General features: G+C 44.5%; 1 protein-coding gene across 1 annotated transcript in view; it reads right to left on the minus strand.

Annotated features, from left to right (window-relative positions):
• The window catches only part of NUP210 (nucleoporin 210), a 49,544-nt gene that overhangs the window by 6,396 nt on the left and 25,729 nt on the right, over positions 1-17,419 (minus strand). Inside the window, exons 18-33 of the mRNA XM_066557860.1 lie at positions 17,116-17,222; positions 14,845-14,949; positions 14,617-14,718; positions 11,826-11,954; positions 11,035-11,162; positions 10,345-10,480; positions 9,969-10,031; positions 8,890-9,069; positions 7,448-7,528; positions 7,085-7,216; positions 6,742-6,900; positions 6,132-6,223; positions 5,317-5,491; positions 2,456-2,631; positions 1,274-1,491; positions 667-803 (exon numbers count right to left, since the gene is read on the minus strand). Coding sequence (XP_066413957.1) covers positions 667-803; positions 1,274-1,491; positions 2,456-2,631; positions 5,317-5,491; positions 6,132-6,223; positions 6,742-6,900; positions 7,085-7,216; positions 7,448-7,528; positions 8,890-9,069; positions 9,969-10,031; positions 10,345-10,480; positions 11,035-11,162; positions 11,826-11,954; positions 14,617-14,718; positions 14,845-14,949; positions 17,116-17,222 — 2,120 coding nt within the window. The remainder of the gene's footprint in view (positions 1-666; positions 804-1,273; positions 1,492-2,455; positions 2,632-5,316; positions 5,492-6,131; positions 6,224-6,741; positions 6,901-7,084; positions 7,217-7,447; positions 7,529-8,889; positions 9,070-9,968; positions 10,032-10,344; positions 10,481-11,034; positions 11,163-11,825; positions 11,955-14,616; positions 14,719-14,844; positions 14,950-17,115; positions 17,223-17,419) is intronic.

The following is a 17,419-nucleotide window of genomic DNA, read 5'->3' on the forward strand; positions in this document are numbered from 1 at the left end:
AAATTAAGGCAAAACCAGACTGGATTGGTTGTGAAAGACTCCACCAGGTGATGTTTTTCTTTGAAATCCCACATTTCTCTAATATTAGAAACTGCCTTTCCAAGCAATTTAAACTAGCAAAAACATTTTGTCTTCCTACCCAACCCCCAGAAGTTAATATGCATAAAGCTCTATGTCTAAATTTAATTTAAAAAGAATGTCTAGTGCTTATGCTGGCTGATGTAGTGGATTATGTCAACAGTACGATTGCATAGCAGATAAACAAAATAATTTAATGGAGTACTTCTGATCAGTGATGCATGGCACATCACTTGAGCAAGTTCTTGCTGGCAACTCATCCTGCAGTGAAGCTTCATTCATAACAGCAGCCATACTCAAAAACTGGTTAGCACCTGGAAACAACTTAGCCAACAACGGAATCAAAATGTTCAATATAAGAACAGTAGAGGTGAAAAATCAAAATGGCTATGCTACATTTTCCTCCTTAGCACAGATGTTTTAAAAAAAACATGATGTTTTTGGACACATACCAAATACTTCCCAACCATCTGCATTTCTAAAAGAACATTTCTAAATATTTATAACAAAATAAAATTCCACAGAATACAGTTTGGTGAGGTCCACCCCAAACAAACCAATCTCAGCAGGAACAGAACAGTGCCTCACCTCTCTGTAGGTTTTCAGTAACCCAGGGATCTCATAGTAGACAGTGACCACCCCAGAGTCCCTCGCCAGGGCCACGCCAGTCTTGGGGTCCATGAGAAGAAGAGCACTTGAGGAGGAGCTCCACACACCTGGCAGGCCTGGAAAACACCACAGGGGCACTGCTCACACCCTGCTGCCAACTGCAGCATTTCCTGGGCACTGGTGTCTGAGAGTGCCACTGCCAGGCAGGGCACACCCCTCCCAGTGCCCAGGAACCACTCTGGTGTCTGAGAGTGACAGTGCCCAGCAGTTATTCTGACACAAGCCCAGTAATAGCAACAATCAGAGTGAGTGAAGGCAGGCCTGACTCTGCAGGAGTCCCACAGAACCAAGCCTTTCCAGCCAATGGAATAGAAATGCCTGAAGCGTGATGATGCTCAGGAATTCAAAACAAGAGATGTACTGCACGGTGCAATTAAAATTAGAGGAGTTGATCAAACCTATTTTTATCATTAACAAGAACAGTGACATTTGATTCTGAACAAACATGGTAAATTACGCATGTAGTTTTGCTGAGCCTGGTGTCCCATGGAATGGCTGCTAACCCACAGAGCTGGAGGCCACTCACCTTCCTGGGCTGTCAGCAAGGTCCTGAGGCACAGGACATCCCCCACCACCACGTCTGGGAGCTCTGGGAAGATGGCATGCTGCACAGGCAGTGGGATATAGTCTGCAGTGCCACTGTGCTCTGCATCCCACACCCTGAGCAGGGTCAGCCCCACATTCACAGTCCTGACCACAAAGGTGTTGTTGGCAGCTCCCTTGGTGATCTGCACGAAGTCGTCTCTGCACACAAACACAAGTGCTGCTGCATCAGGGAAGGCTTGGCAATGGCAATGGCACTGTCTCTCCAACAGGAGAGCTATCAAACCCTTCAGCTGCCTGACTTGTTTTCAGGAACAATCATCTGATGAAGTCCAGCAAAGTAAGGAAATTATAAAAATTATTTAGGTGCCACTGAGGCAAATTACAGTTCTCAGTTCACCACGATGCTGAGGAAATACCGAGATCATAATTATGCATGAAAACTACTTCTTAATTGTGAGAATTGTAGAGCTTTAGAATGACATCATCTGTCTCTTTTCCCTTTTCTCAAGGGAGTTAGAAGCCAAGAAATTTGAACACCAATATGCAACTTCCCAGACATAATGCCATTGGACAGCCAGTTCTGGTATTTACCCAAATTCAGCAAGGTGCTCTGCAGAAAACAAACCGTGTTTCAGTACAGCATTACTGGTACTTTACTGAAGACTACAGGAGGCTGCTTCACAACATTTCTTCTGTGAGGCAGAGACCAAAGGCCTTTTGAGGCTTGTCCCTGCTGTGGGAAGGCTGCACAAGCCTATCTGAGGAGACAGCCCCTGACCCAGAACGTTCCTCACCTTACATAAGCCCTCAGTGAGTCAGTGGAACACAGCACTGGGAGAGGCAGATGCTGATGGATCAGTTGTTTCTCTGGGCCACTGCTGCATGCAGGGGGATGATTCAGAGTCACTCAGAGCAGAGCACAGCTCCTGCAGGCCCCACTGGGACCATGCTTATGATCTGGGCAGCTTTCCATGGCTAGGGAATATCGATTGCTAACTGCAACTCTCCTTCCTGCCACTGCCTCTGAAGGCTGCAAAGACACAACCCTTGCTTTGCTAATCCCAGCCCAAGCTGCATGTTCACTTGGTATCTCTGGAACCATCCTTGTTCTATGTGTGTCTTTCTTTGCTCTCTGTAATTACCCTCCATGACAGACACCCACCTGTTGGTGGCAAAGTTGAGCACAGCATTGTGTGCATGGAAAGTATCTCCAGAGTTATCATGGAAATGGACTGTAAATGTCAGTGTCACACCCAGGGGCAGGGCCTGCAGTGCTTCTCTGTTCTGGGTCAGCAGAATGGGCCTCATGGAGATCCTGAGGTAGGAGATGGGGCAGACCTGGAAAAACATCAGCAGTGAGAAGGAAAGTTAAATTGCTTTTTATGATTCCCCTATAAAAATAATCTAAAAGAGTTCTTTTTATGTAAATATCCAGAGCTGCCTTTATGAGCTATTTGTATTTAGCCACATGCCAGGACTGACATGTGCAGCTGTTGTTATCAGCATCTCCATTTCACAGCTGAAAGGGGCCTCAGACTCTGTCTAGTCCAGCCCCCCACTCCAGCTGGGTTACCCAGGGCCAGGACCATGTGCAGACTGAGACTCCACAGCCTCCAGCACTCTGTGCTCAACAGCCACCCCAGTAAAAAGTGCTGCCCCATCTTCAGACTGTGTTTCCTGTGTGTTCCCCTTGCCCTGTCATGGCTGAGAAAAGCCTGGCTCTCTCTGCTTTGTACCCTCACAGCTGGTATTTCTTAGCCCTTTTTTTCTAGTACCACTGGGAACTGAAACAAGCAATAATCATGTAGAAACATACATCACACACACACTTCAGAGAACAATTACTATTCTATCAATTCAAACTGTTAAGAAGTGGCCCCATGTCCTCTCTCCTAATAACTCCTGAAATAAAAGGTGCAATTCATTTCCCAGGTATTAGAAGGGCAACTCACAATGTATGAATGAGGGGATGGAATAGTCACTGTTGCCCAGCTCCCCTGCAGCAGGTGAGAAAGCCAAGCTGTTCCAGGCAGAGCTGGCAGCTGGCAAACCCTGGGGGCTCAGCAGGCTGAGCTGCTTCCTCAGTGCCTCTCCTCAGCCAAGACACAAGTTGGGAACTGCTCTGAACTCCTCAGGAGAGTCTGCTCCATTAACCATATGTGCACACCCCCACATTTCTGCAGTAACACTCCAGTCAAAAAAGGCTTTCTGAAGACAAAGACTTGACAACCTAGTATTTTGGCTTTTAAATAGCATATTACTACTCTTGATTAACTTACCTAGGTTAACGAGCAAAATTACCCAACAAAAGTAATTATATCTGCTCTTTTTGTTACAGTTGTTGGAAAATAAAGAATAGAAGGGCAGAGGAAGCAAAATCCCTCAAATATATTGAAAAAACTATTTTAAAAGAAGGCCTCAAGCTTATCTTGTAGAAAAATCCCTTTATTTTCCTGACCTAAGAGGCTCAGCTAAAACGTAAAACTCTGCAATCTGAAAATGTACATGTCAGAACTTAAAAAGGAAAGGACAAATTTGGCCTCAAGCAAAATACATCTTTGGTGAATCCAAAAAAGAAAAAAAAAGAAAAAAAAAGGGGCTATAACATCAGCATATCCCTCTGTCTGCTCCACGGGCTGGTTTCATCAGTTAAAATCTCTGTGCACACAGATCTCTGTCCAACAAGCTGTGGTTACAAGCCAACAAAACCCCATTTCCCTGACAGATTATCAAGCTTGCTTTACTTTAAAATCTCAGCAACTATCCCACAAGGGACAGCTGCTAAATTTAATATTGATGAAAACAGCCTTTTACTGTTAAAGCATCTCAGGTTTTGATGTATTTTTTTTTAATTCAAGAAAAAATAAAATAAAATAAAATAAAAATGAGTGCAGCAGGTCCAGGCAAGTGCTGAGCTTGGTCCCAGGCTAAGCTCACTATCACTCCTTCTTCCCCCACTCTCCCTGGCTTATGTAAGAGCCCTTCTTTGAGCCAAGTTCAAGGGCTCAGTGTTAAGTGATGCTGCTGCAGCAGTTTGGTTTTTAATTGTGTACACTTGTACACAGACAACACCAGATCTTATGAAAGAAGGACAAAGTGAAGGAGAGAGCTTTGCCTTAGAATGACACAACAGATTCAAGCTCATCTTCAGCTCTGTCACAAGTTCTCTGACACGACCTTTGGCAAAACCTCTCAAGCTCTCTCAGCTCTTCAGCCATAAAATGAACTGTGTTACCTCACGAGGTCAAAAATATCATTTCCATAAAGGCACTACAGTTGCAGTAAGTACAGGAAAAATAAGCTGTTCAAGGTGCTGAACTGAGATGGGTTCTACTACAGAGAGCTCTGTACCACCATCCTGTGTACAGGACAAACTCACACAGGGGGATCTGACTTCAGTCCCACTGGGTGCTGACTAAATGGCATTTGAGCCACCCCAAACTCATCAGACATCTTTCACTTGCCAAAGGGAAGAAACAGGGTCACCAGTAACAGAGCTGGAGAATTCAATGCCACCACCTCACAGCAGGGGTGGCTTTAGTGACACTGGGCCCCCATTTCTTGTTTCATTCCCCACCCAGGAGGAAGATCCACGCCCTGTCCTACAGGCAAAGCTGAACACCATGGGAAATACCAAAATTCAAAATAAAAAAATCCACCAAGCCCCTTCACAGTGATTACAGGAGTTAAACTTAGAAATAACTTAAAGCACTCAATTGGACATTTTTCTCCTTTAGCTGGGACAGAGGGAAGATGCTGACAGTAAAAAGGGATAGGAGGAAGGGGAGCAGTGGGTACCACAAGGCTCATGCTGCTAGATGCAGGAAGTTCTTGGCTCAAGGATTTTTTGAACAGAGATGATGGGCTTACATTCCCTGGTGTCCCACGGTTCAAAGCTCAGAACTGTTAATTCCTACACTGCTCATTTTTCAGAAGTAACGTTCAGGAAGTGCAGCCAACAATCCCTGTTGCAGTAGTGAAGAGGTACTAGAGGAAACTGCAAAGGAAGGGAGCTGACAGTACCTTAACAGCAGCTATGATGGTCTGGTTGATGCCAAACAACTCTTGTGAAACCACTTCAATGGTTGAGGATCCGATGGCAGGGCCAGAGACAAGGAATCCTCTCTCATCAATTTTCACTACAGGGACTTTGTCTGGCCCATCCAGGACACGGTAACTCAGGGAGGCCACTCGGTCCCTGAAGCAAAACACAAAGTAAGGAACCCCTTAAATGTGTAAAACCATATTTAGGGTCTCTTCCAATACAAACCATTCTGTGATTCCATGAAACTATGGGTTCCCTCTCCCTAAAATGTAAATGTCTCTAAAGCTTTGCCCTCAGTGTGTGTCCTGCTGTCTCTATCTGACCATTATTATGCTGGGAAAACTACATTTTAAGCCTGGTATGAGTCGAAAATGTCAGTCTTTGAAAACAGATTATGTAAAAAGAATTTCTCATTTGGAAATGACATTTTAATCTGAAAATCCAGCCATAACCTCTGTGTGCAAAACACACAGAATTATATTCCACAAAGCCTCAATCTCCCATCAAAACCTCTACAGGAAGCAGGCAGCGGGATACTGCTTTAACTGGCTCAGCTGCTTTTAAAAAAAGGATCTGAAAGTTCCCAATATTGAATGAATTTTCCAGCTACAATCTAATACAAGATTTGACAAAGCCCAAGAGAACAGTAAGATACCATGAGCCAGCAGGGAAGTTGTGCATTAAATGGATGAACAGTGTTACTGAGAGACAGAAACAGCTCCCTTAAACCCAACTGCCCTCCAGTTTGGATAAAGGGATGACACAAGCCACAGTATGGAAAGTGAGCACTGACCTGTTGGTCAGAAGTTTTATAAAGGAATTTGGCGACATGAGGATCTGCTCTGCTTCTGCCTCTGGAGTGATTAGCTGAAGTTTTTCAAACACCTGGAAAATAAGAGGCATTTTGGCCCACTGTTGTGTGCAGACAGTAATTTACTTTATTTATTTAATCTTCAAAACAAAAAAACAAACACGAACAGAGCTGTAACATTCTTTCTTCTCTTGTATAATATAGATGGTAAAACAAGACAACTGAACATGAATATTTGAGAATAGGAGAGACAGTATCTTTTACAAGTTATTCTGAGAGTATTTATTTCCAGGGCTATGGCTAAACTGGACTGTAGTAAGTTCAGGAGTTTTCTTAGGATGAAAACAGAAGATTTCTCAAGGGAAAAGGTGTTGGGAACCCCATATTCACCTGAGTTACTTCAGACTCCCCTGCCCCCATGAACTGAATGAGCCCCAATGAGGAACATTATACAAACAAGAGTAAGGACTCATAAAGATAAACTAAAGCTGGAGCTACTCCTGCATTTCAAATTCCTGATTTCAAAGACAGATACTTCAGTCCAGCTCTGAAGGAGATACTTCAACATGAACCATGTAGAAAATCATCCTACCTGAATCTGGATTTCATCAGACAGTTCTCTTGCCATGTTGTGGAACTGGTTGGCTGCAGCATCGAGGACCTTCACTACAACTTTCAGGCCCGTTCTTCCCTTTACTCTGCCATAAACATCCACTGCAAAGTTGCAGTTTGCAGGAAGCTGAAAAGCAGCCTTGGACAGGAGAAAGGGATTCAAGTTGGACTCATGGAAAGCCCAGACATTGGCACCGAGGTGCTGACAACTGATCTGGGTTTTGAGGCAGTGGAGGCAGCAATATTCCCTGCATTGCCCTGATGTGGCCGTTTCCTTTGCCCAAGCTGCACACACATGCACTGCACACACACCCACACTTTACCTCACTGTGCCTTGTCCTGACATCCAGAGTGTCCCTCTTGGTGACAGACCAGTGGAACGTTAACCCTGGCACAGCATTGCCAAAGGAGAAAGGAGTCTGAGTGCTGGTGATGCCCATGACATAAACTGGCATCTGGAAAGAGAGAAACCAGCCTGCTTAGGTAGTGCCAGCATGCAAACCAAACACCTGCCCACAGCAGAGAGAATTAAAACTTAAAATTCACTGATCAAGGGATGGGGTCTCTCATGAAGAACATGGCTCCTCCCAGAGCTGCAGTGCTGTCAGCAGACAATGTGACAGCAAGGAGCACAAGCTGCAGTTCCAACACATGAAGGGACAAAAGCCAATCCCAAACCAGCTCACCTGAGTCCCAGCTTTCATTCGTGTGATGGGTGCCCGAATTCTCACAGCTGTCAGCTGCACCACCTCAACTTCCACCTTGTCCTGGGAAGGAGGAAGGGAAGACACTGTAAACACTTGTCAAACAGAAACCAGATTTCACTTTCAGGCTCTATAGCCACTATTTTGCCATTATCGAATCACTGTTGCCGTGTGATTATCATGACTTGTCAGAGGAAATACAGATGAACAAATTCAGTAGGACTGTAAAAAACTAAAAAGGATTAAATTTTGATTGAAAAGCATTTAAAAATGCCCCCTATATTGAAAAAGAAATCTGCTCAAAATTACTGATGACATGAATGAGGGAGCTGAGAGGTGAGAGACAGCAGCAGACAAGATCACAGGGAGAGGAAGAAGAAGAGGGATGAAGAAACCCAGGGGTAAAGGAAGACATGGAGAGGAGTTAGAATGAAATGAGGATTGTAGAGGACTAAATGGGACAACTGAGAATAAAAGAATGATGTTTGACTCTGATATCTCCTCTTCATATAACCAGGCATTCCTTATAGATTTTATTCCTGCTATATACTGGGGAGGAAAGGTCAGACCTGGACCTCACTGGGCAGCAGATTGACCTTTCAAGTTCACTTTGCCTCCTGTCACACCATTAAGGCAGACTGCTGTTCAGACACTAAAAAGCGGAGATTTCTTGATACTTTATTTTTTAAAAAACTCACTTTGTGTCTTCCTGGACTGTGCTGACACCTTTCAAGCAGCAGAGCTTTGTGGTTCACAGCAGCTGTGCTGCCCTGAGCTCAAAGGAAGAAGTCATAAGATCTGGCCCAAGTTCTGTTGCTCTGAGTCTCATGTGAGTCCCAGGGACTTGTGCTCCCTTGCAGGCCTGCCCACCTCCCACACTCAGCTGCAGGAAAATCTAAGGACACAGATTCTGAGGGAATATCAGGGATTCACTGCTTGCACCTCACAGATGGGTTCAGACCACAACAAGGGGTGACAGTGTTCTATACAGGCTGCTGCAGCTTAGGAGACAATGTGTGTTTTTTACAGTAACAGCTGCCTTCTGGATCCTCCTGATCTAAGAGGGAACATGCAGACAAGGACAACCTTCTGTTGTGCTGGAAAGGCTTCTCTAGATGGGCTTTTCTAGATGCACCAATCCTGAAGATACCAGACTGGTCAAAAAGCCCCCCAGGTAACCTGTGAGACTCTGGTTTAAGGGACAGCAAGATTTACCTACCTGTTCAAAGTACCACTGTGCCAATACCTGTGTAGTTCACAGGCCACGGAGAAGGAATTCGGAGTATTCATCTTCAGGAAACCAGAGAAGTGCATGAGGTAGCACTGCTAATGCAGAAACATTGGCTCTGTGCCCCCTTGCAGAGCCAAAGCCACAAGTCAGAGAGCCCCTGTCAGCCCCCTGCCAAGAGCACCACCACCATTACCTGGGACACGGCCACAAGCTTCTCTGTCTCTGCATCAACAGCCTGCAGCACTCCTGTCACCACCCCAGTGCCAATGGCCACTGCTCTGACCAGCCCAGAGCTGTTCACTGCTGCAATGTGCTCGCTGTCAATGGAGAAAATGATGTTGGAGAGAGGCTGGGGGCCTCCCTCAGCAGTGATCTGTCAGAAGAGCACACAGAACAGCACATGAACCCTTCAGATAGTTCTTCTGGTCGCCACTACAGGGCCCACCCTCCCTGCTCAGCACCACAGTGACTTCAGTGCTGCCTGCACCTTCCCAGGACAGCTCCAGGACTACTCCCCCTGGTCCCAGCAGGATGTCAGCCTGGGAAATGTGTGAGCTGAGCACACAGGTGAACCCTGTGCCTCACAGAGTGTCACAGGCTGATGCCACCTCCCCTCCAGACAGTGTCAGTAAGCTTTACCTCCCCTTCTCCTCAGCACCCTGGTGCAGAGCTCTGCTCTGTGTTTCAGTGTGTACAACAATCCCACAATGCCTAACTTCATGGAGCTGGCAGATTTACTCATGCTGTGCTGGTATTTAACACCAGAAAAGCTGACACTCAATTGACAAAAGCAAATACAAATCCTTTGATCCAGCAATAGAGCAAAACAGAAGCTGGCTCAAGAATGACACTGTTCTTGTTCAGTGGAGCATTCATCACAGAAACACAATGGGTTGGGTTGGGAGGGACCTCAAAATTCATCTTGTTCCATGGGCAGGGACACCTCCCACTGTCCCAGGCTGCTCCCAGCCCTGTCCAGCCTGGCCTTGGGCACTGCCAGGGATCCAGGGGCAGCCACAGCTGCTCTGGGCACCTGTGCCAGGGCCTGCCCACCCTCACAGACATCAATGGCTTCCCAATATCCCATGTGACCCTGCCCTGCATAGGGGTTGAAGCTACTCCCTGTGTCTTGTCACTCCAGGCCCTTCCCAAAGTCCCTCTCCACCAATCCTGTCATTTTACAACAGAAAATGAATCTTCATAACCAGGTATGAAGATTTGTTTTACAACAGAAATTACAAAGTAAAGAAAATATGTAAGAAGATGCCTCACCTGAATCATAGCCCCAATAATTAGGGTCACTTTCCTTGGCAGTAGTCTAAATGGGGCAAAGACCTAAAAACAGAAAGATGAATGAATACCTGTGTTCAGGATCCTTCAGTCAGATAAATTATGCCACAAAACAGTACAAGTGTACAAGTGTACAACTGAGTCTTTAGTTGCTTAATCAAGGTAAATTGAGCATGCAGAAATTTAACTCATCATCTGCAGTTAAACAACACTGAAATCTGACTGGCATTAGGTCAGCTTCCAGACAGAATGGATTTTATGGCAAATTGATTACCATACTGTAACCACAATTTATGCATTCCTCTTCCATTGTAGCACAGACTTTCTTTATGCATGTATCTTATCTGAAATGATTTACTTCAATCTGCTGTGGAGCAGAGTTGATTCTCTGGCCTCTTCTGTCAGCCACAGCTGCCATCAGGCTCGTCTGCCCAATGGTCATCCCACGCACCAGGAAAGCAGCAGTGTGCTCATCCAGAGCCTCCCTCAGGGGGCTGCAAAGAAATCCAGTAAAGACATAATAAATTACTGAGTAAATTACAAATAGCAAAGCAAAGGACTCATTTAGTGCCCAGCAGTTCTACCACAAGGCTAAGTGACTCTGTCTGAAGCAAAGTTAAGGAAATTATCCCATTTCTACACATTTGCAACCTGTGCTTTATTGTAACATTAAATACCTGAAATGAAAATGAAACAAGTAACAGAAACAGTGAGTTTGATAACATCAGATGTGCCTGTGACACAGCACTCTTCCCTTCACCTGACACAATTTGCCAAGTCACTGCTTCCAAGATGCACAAAGCTTCATCAGTCATCACACTGGAGGAATGCAGTCTCTATCATCAGCCAGCAACATTCAGGCTGTTAGTTCAGGCAACTTCCCCCAAAAATAATAATCTTTAACCTTTTCCCAGGCAATTAAGACTTCACAAATACAACATAAATAGAATCTCAGTCATTGGGTATTACTGTGTCTTTAACCTAATACCTTTATTCATTTTTTGCCAATTCTTATTTGCAGATTAATTTAAAAAATCCATTAACTTACACAAGTGAGACAAGCTGAGATGCTGCTCTGAGACTGAGATCCATGACTGGGAAGTATTTTGCTGGAAAAGGTTTCTTTGAATCATCCAGAACTCTGACATAAGCCTTAACTGTTTTTCCAATCTCCACCTGAAACAGACACATCCAGTCATTCTGCATTCAAACCACTCTTATTTATTAGCATAAACAGTTTCATTTTATTTTGTATTACACACATAGTAGGGTAGTGGAGATAGAGCCCCAAGGTTAGACTAGCACTAATTTTAAAGACTAATCCCTGCCAGCTAGAGTTAGTGTCAGATGAAATGAATGAACTCAGGTCCTTCAGCTGGCAAGGGCATAATTAAAACATCCAGAAATATCAACACTTCTTTTCTTTAAGGCACACCCAAACTGGCAAGAGCAATGAGCTGGACTTTTTCCTGTTCAGTTTTAAAACCTGACATATGGAAAATGACCTTGGGGCAAAACCTACTCCTAAAAGAATTGCTCACATGCACTTTAAACAGGAGGAAATGTAAATGAGCATGTCCATATAAATTATGGAATAATATTGCTGTGTAAATGCAAAAGTTGAGATTGCTGCCACAAAGAACATGAACAGGTACCTGATACTGTGAGACACTTATAACCTAAAGGGATAAATTTGGGATGGAGGAACAGAGACACAGGGAGGTTGTAGTTGTTTCTCTGTGCTAGCATCTTGTCCATGTCTGATCTCTGTGTTCAGGACCAGCCCAGGGAGTCAGGGCAGGCTGGATCAGCTCCTAATGCTGTTGCCAAGGCACTGACCTTGTCAACAACTCGCACGTACAATTCCTGGATATCAGATACATGAATTTCAGCTTCAGCTGGGGCAGGGAAAGCCAGACACAGGTCATGAATCATTACAGTCACTGATCCCGGGAGCAGAGGCTGCACCTGCAATGCCAAAAGAAAACTGCATTATAGCACTTCTTTTCTGTTGTTCAGAGGATAAAATTTGTCTCACTTTCAGGGCAGAAGCAGCTGAATGCAGAAATCTCCAAGCTTAGACACAGAGAATTCTTCCACCAAAATAAAAATCAAGCTGTAAAACGGATGTAAAAAGTATCATGGTACTGAGCTAGTGCAAACAGCCCCCAGTCACCAAGTGAATTAACAGCTCTTTATCTGGAACAGTCTGGCATCCTGTTACTCTCCTGCCATCAGGAGAAAAAACACACGAATCATTTAGAACAACAAAACTTTTCTTAGTAGAGTGAAAACCAAAGTGATATGGGAAAAAAAAATCGAGGACAATTACGGCCTGTAAAGCATTGGCATTGCTTCCTGTACTCTACTGTCACTGCTTTTTATCTGAGCAGCCCAAACCTGGTGGTAGATCCTGGTAAGTAAGAGGACAACTGACAGATGAGATGTTTCTTTAATAAAACATTATTCCATTAGTTTTAAAGAAAGAGAATGTTACACTTCTTAGGAGATAAAAAGAGTAAAACAATGAAGAAAGAGACCTCTGGTCACAAACACAAACCCTCAGAACTAAGCACCCATCCTAAAGTCCCCTCTCCCAAGGCCATGCACCCACACCTTGCTCACATCAGCTCTGCAGTTCTCCTGCAACTCCCTGACCTTGTCACACACCTCAGAACAATCCCAGCTGTTCTCCTCCCTTTGGCCAGGGACAGCAGTGAGGTTGGGTGTCCTGTTGTGTGCTCTGAACAAGGGGAGATGGCCAGACCCCCCCAGTGCAAAGGAGTTCAGTGAACTCTCAGCACTGCCCAGCAGCACCACAGGAGTCAGCAGCAGAGCAGTGGGGAAAGCTGACATTTTGTTCTGTGAGGGCACTACTCCTGTTCCTGCTTCAAAATAAAAAGGGATGTGAAGTTTTAATAAAGGTCAGCTTCCAGAACAGCAGCAGTTCCCAGAGAGGATGGCTGACACAGGGGCTGGGCAGCAGGGCAGGGGATGTGGAGCTGGAATGGAGCTCAGCTGGGCTGGGAGACCAGAGAAAGCAAACAGGGAAAAGGGCAAGCAGGGCTACTGCAACTTTTAAAATGCTTCCTGTCTCAGCCACCTCTGCTGCTCTCCTCTCCCATTAGGTGTCCAGTGGCTCCCAGTATCCAGGGATATTGCACTGGTGACCACTCTTCACTCCTCCCCTGCTACCACCCACCCATGCCCAGAGAAGCTGTTGTGTCAAAACCAGAGGGAGAGGAACAGAATTCCTCCTTGGCAGCCCCACCGAAAAGTCTGGCAATCACTGCTCCAGATCACTTGAATTTAGTTTCTCAGAAGAGTTTACTGCCAACTCATCCTCTGCCAACTTGGCTGCACTGGTACCTGCCATGGCAGCAGCCTGACAGAGCCTGCTGATTTCCCAGGCCATTCTGCTGCCTCCATGGAAAACCAGGGCTGGTACTGGGATTTAACCCAAGCACAGCACACAGGGCTAACAAACCTGCCAAACCTGTGTGGGGCTGCATTTTTTTAAAAATGTGTTTAAAGTGGACTTTTGTCTCCTTTAATCTGACAGGCAGTTAAATATCTTTGTACACTTCACAAAGCCTATCTTGCTGTCACTCCTCCACTCCTGGATTCCAGACAAGAGCACTGAACCTATCTCATGTACATCAGTTAAACTCATCAGGGAGACCTGACTAAAAAACTATTAAGAGTTTGAACAATGTACTATGTACAAAAAACTCCTCATATCTTCTGATTTTTTCTCACCTCTGTGCCTAGTTGGAAAAAATATTCCCACCTCACTCTTATAACAGTTAGAGACAATCAAAATGTTTCACAAATTCTTCTGATATTCTCATTTACACCTTAGTTACCATTATTTCACTAACTTTATCAGCATTACTTCTTAAAAGGCAAATCTGTAAATTATACATTTATAAAAACCACTCTTTAGAGCAACTTGCTTTGTTTCAAGTTCTTGCCTAATGAAAGCAGCAATGCAAACACACAGCTTTACTGGTGTTCACTGCAGAATGCATTTCATATCCTGGGCTTGATGAAGTCAAGCACACCTGCACTTCAGTGGCATCTTCTAGTGGAAAAGTGCATTAGAAACTTCACATGGAGATGAGAATAAACTCTTGAATAGATATTCATTCACAAAATCAGGATGGAATACTGTGATTAAAAAATACCCTGAAAGAGCACTACAGGATTAAAGAATTTGAAACTTTCAGAAGAACTGGCCCACAGCAAATACTCCAGTATTACTTTGGAAACCAATTCATGTGTAGCTTCTGAATAATTCTGTCATGTTATTCTCCGTGGTGTGTTTGAGAAATCAGGAACATTTTACTGCAAAGTTGTAATGGGTGAAGTACTTGGAACTGGCTTTTATCTTATACAGAGAACACAAGTGCATCACAGCTGTAATGAAACAATTTCCTGTACCTGAGACTATACCTGAAGAAAGTGCCAGTGCAAAGATCCCCCTGCCCAACTGTGACAGGCAAACATATCCAAAATGCAGCTGCTGCCTCTCTATCCACACCTGCTGCAAAATGCCCAGGAGTGCTGAAGCTGCAGAACAATAACCTGGTTGCCAAAAAGGTGTAAAACCCCAAAACACTGCACTCACCAAAGCAATGCCTTGAGTCTCCTCATGGGTCACTCTTACAATATTTGGCACACTGGTATTAATGAAAAAATACCCAGAACCTTGTTGGATGTGAAGTTCTGCCTGCAAAACCAGAAAAGCATCCAGAATTAAGATTGTATCTTTCTAGTAAAGCTGTCTCCTCCCACACCTTCTGTAATGTGTGATGTCTTCCTCCCTGCAGGTGGAAAGCAGCAGAGAACTCCTCACCTGGACGTCAGGGTGGTTGTAGATGGAGAGCCCAGTGGGGCTCACCTTCACATCTTCCACGAGCATCAGTTCAATGGTGGCAGGCCCTGGGAGCACAGCTTCGTGCTGCAAGAACAATGGCAGCAGTTACAGCAGAGGCACAGCCCTGCCAGAGTCCAGTGTGTGCAGGCAGGAGGTTTAAAGCAGGCAGCCAAAGCTCAGAGCACAGGCTGAGGGATGAGATGCCCACAAGATCCAGAGGGCTCAGTCAGTGATCCTGCACAGGGAAGGGCATCCTCAGGGCTGGTCTGATCTGCACCCCTGGCCAAAGCAGAGGACGAGGGCCCAGGACTGCAGGATCAGTAAGGCATGTCTGACAAGCACAGACAGGATTTTAACTCTGAGCCATGGCCTAAGCTCATACAGAATGATAAGGCAAACACACAAAGTTTTCTAGCTCTAAACTCATCGTTTCATGATTCTTCTTAGCAGGCCACCAAGAGAAATTCCTCCTTAAATGTAAGTACATGAACACTGGACCAAATGTAGGTTTAATCACTCACTCATAACAACATTAGCTCAGAAAAGGAAAAAGGTTTCTAGAGGAAGTCACTACTCTGTACCCATTTCACCTCATTAGTAGAATTATTTCCTTGATGTAGAAAGGATGTCATCTTTCCCTAATGACATAATAGGGTGTTCCACTTAAACATGGAACAACAGTCAAGACATCTTAATATCCCATCTACTAGATTTTTGGTTTTGGCTGCAAGAAAGGAGAATGGGCAGGTTTGAAAGCAGAACAGAGCAGCCCATTGCTGATGGACTTGAAAAACACAGCCAGGTCACCTCACTTAAATAAAACAACTCATGAGACCCCAAAGTGCAGCAGGACTGGCACTGACAGCTACCAGAGTCCTCCCAAATTTAAACACAGAGAATAGAACTTAAGAGAACTCCAGTGTTCTCTGAATTCAAGGCAAAGTTTAGAGCATTCACTTTACTAATTATTTCTAAAAGTAAGAAAGAATATGTAATATTGGTTTAACAAGGCAGAGCACAGTGAACTACAAAATGATTGTAGAACATCAAGTATCCATATTACAGCTCAATTTTTAAGAGGAAAAAAAGAAACACAACTAAATATCTCAAATAACTTCAGCAGCACAGTAACTGTGTCTCTGCAGTAATTCTCACTGAGCTGTAGTCAAATTCTTCAGGGGAAATGCATCTACACCATGCTTCCCAACAGGAGAAGAGTGGAAACCTCACAGAAAAGTCAAGAACCAAGTGGCAAAAAAGATCACCTCTCAAAGAATTTACTAAGCAGATGCCACACCTGGGCCATGCTGAGAAGAACCTGGCTCACAGGGTATTACACATTACTGGTGCCCATCTGCTACCTGCTTTGAGTTAAACCCTGTAACCTCTCATTGCATATTTTACTTTTTGCCTCAAGCCTGTTTTCAAGGTACTGCATATAGTTCAAACCCACTTAAATCTTGTTTAACAAGATTAAATAAAAATTCCAGTTAGGAAGCAGAATATTTTAAGAGAAATTATTGCACATGTCAGGTTATTCCACAAGCTGAAACCTGCCCTTATATTCAGCTTACAAAAATGATATTACCAGAAAATTGCCATCTGTTTACACCTGCCCTCTCTGTTCATCATCACTATCTTTTGCTGTTTTTCTTCCCTAGGTTGAGTACCTACACACAAAGTATTTCAGGGAGTGGCTAATGACTTGTAAAATGAGAGCTTGGGCTTATGGCTGGCATTGTACAACAGAGGAGTCTCTCAGGAAAAAGAAAAAAAGAGCATTAGTCAGAGCCCAGACTAACATATGGTCCATATGAGGAATCAGTCAGCTTTTGCTTTGCTCATGCAGAACTTTCCCACCCAGCTTTGCAGGGGCAAAAATCCATTTGCTTTCCCCAGTGACAGCTGCACAAAGCACATGGCTGCTTTAGTGAAGGACAAGCAGCAAAGATTCACCAATTCATTAAAAAACCCTAAACTGAAACAAAACCAACTGAAGCACTTCTCACTAATGCCCTTGCTCACATGGTTAAAAAATTCCCAAGGACTTGGACAGATTTGATGTGGATAGCAGCACCTAGTGCAGAGGAAAGCAGGAAAACCATGAACCAGTATCAAACCTCTGCAGAATGAACCAGACTCCACCAGGGAGCTGCCTCATTTGTACAGGGCTGTGTGTGGAGGAAATAAAGCCACCAGAACACTGGGCATTGACCACAGGGAAATGGCAAACCCCCCAGGGGCTGTTACCGGCGTTTTGGCTCTGGCTGCCTTCAGGTGGGGCTGCTGGAACCCAGTGGCAGTGGCAGAGATGGCAGCAGTTCCAAACTCACGGTCAACTACCACAGTTTGCAAGCCTAGAATGCAACAAAGATGAAAAATACACTCAGTTCCTCTAGGATCGTTGTCATCAGACAAGAACTTTCTCTCTCAAGACAGGTTCTAGGCATTGGACTTGGCTCCTTTTTTTCCTCTCTTTAAGAGCACACACTAAAAATGCACATTGATGTTAAGCTGAAGTATGACTGCAGATTACAGTAACTTCTTTAATCAA

This window comes from Molothrus aeneus, chromosome 12 (assembly GCF_037042795.1).
Source record: "Molothrus aeneus isolate 106 chromosome 12, BPBGC_Maene_1.0, whole genome shotgun sequence".
In the NCBI taxonomy this organism is placed as follows: domain Eukaryota; kingdom Metazoa; phylum Chordata; class Aves; order Passeriformes; family Icteridae; genus Molothrus; species Molothrus aeneus.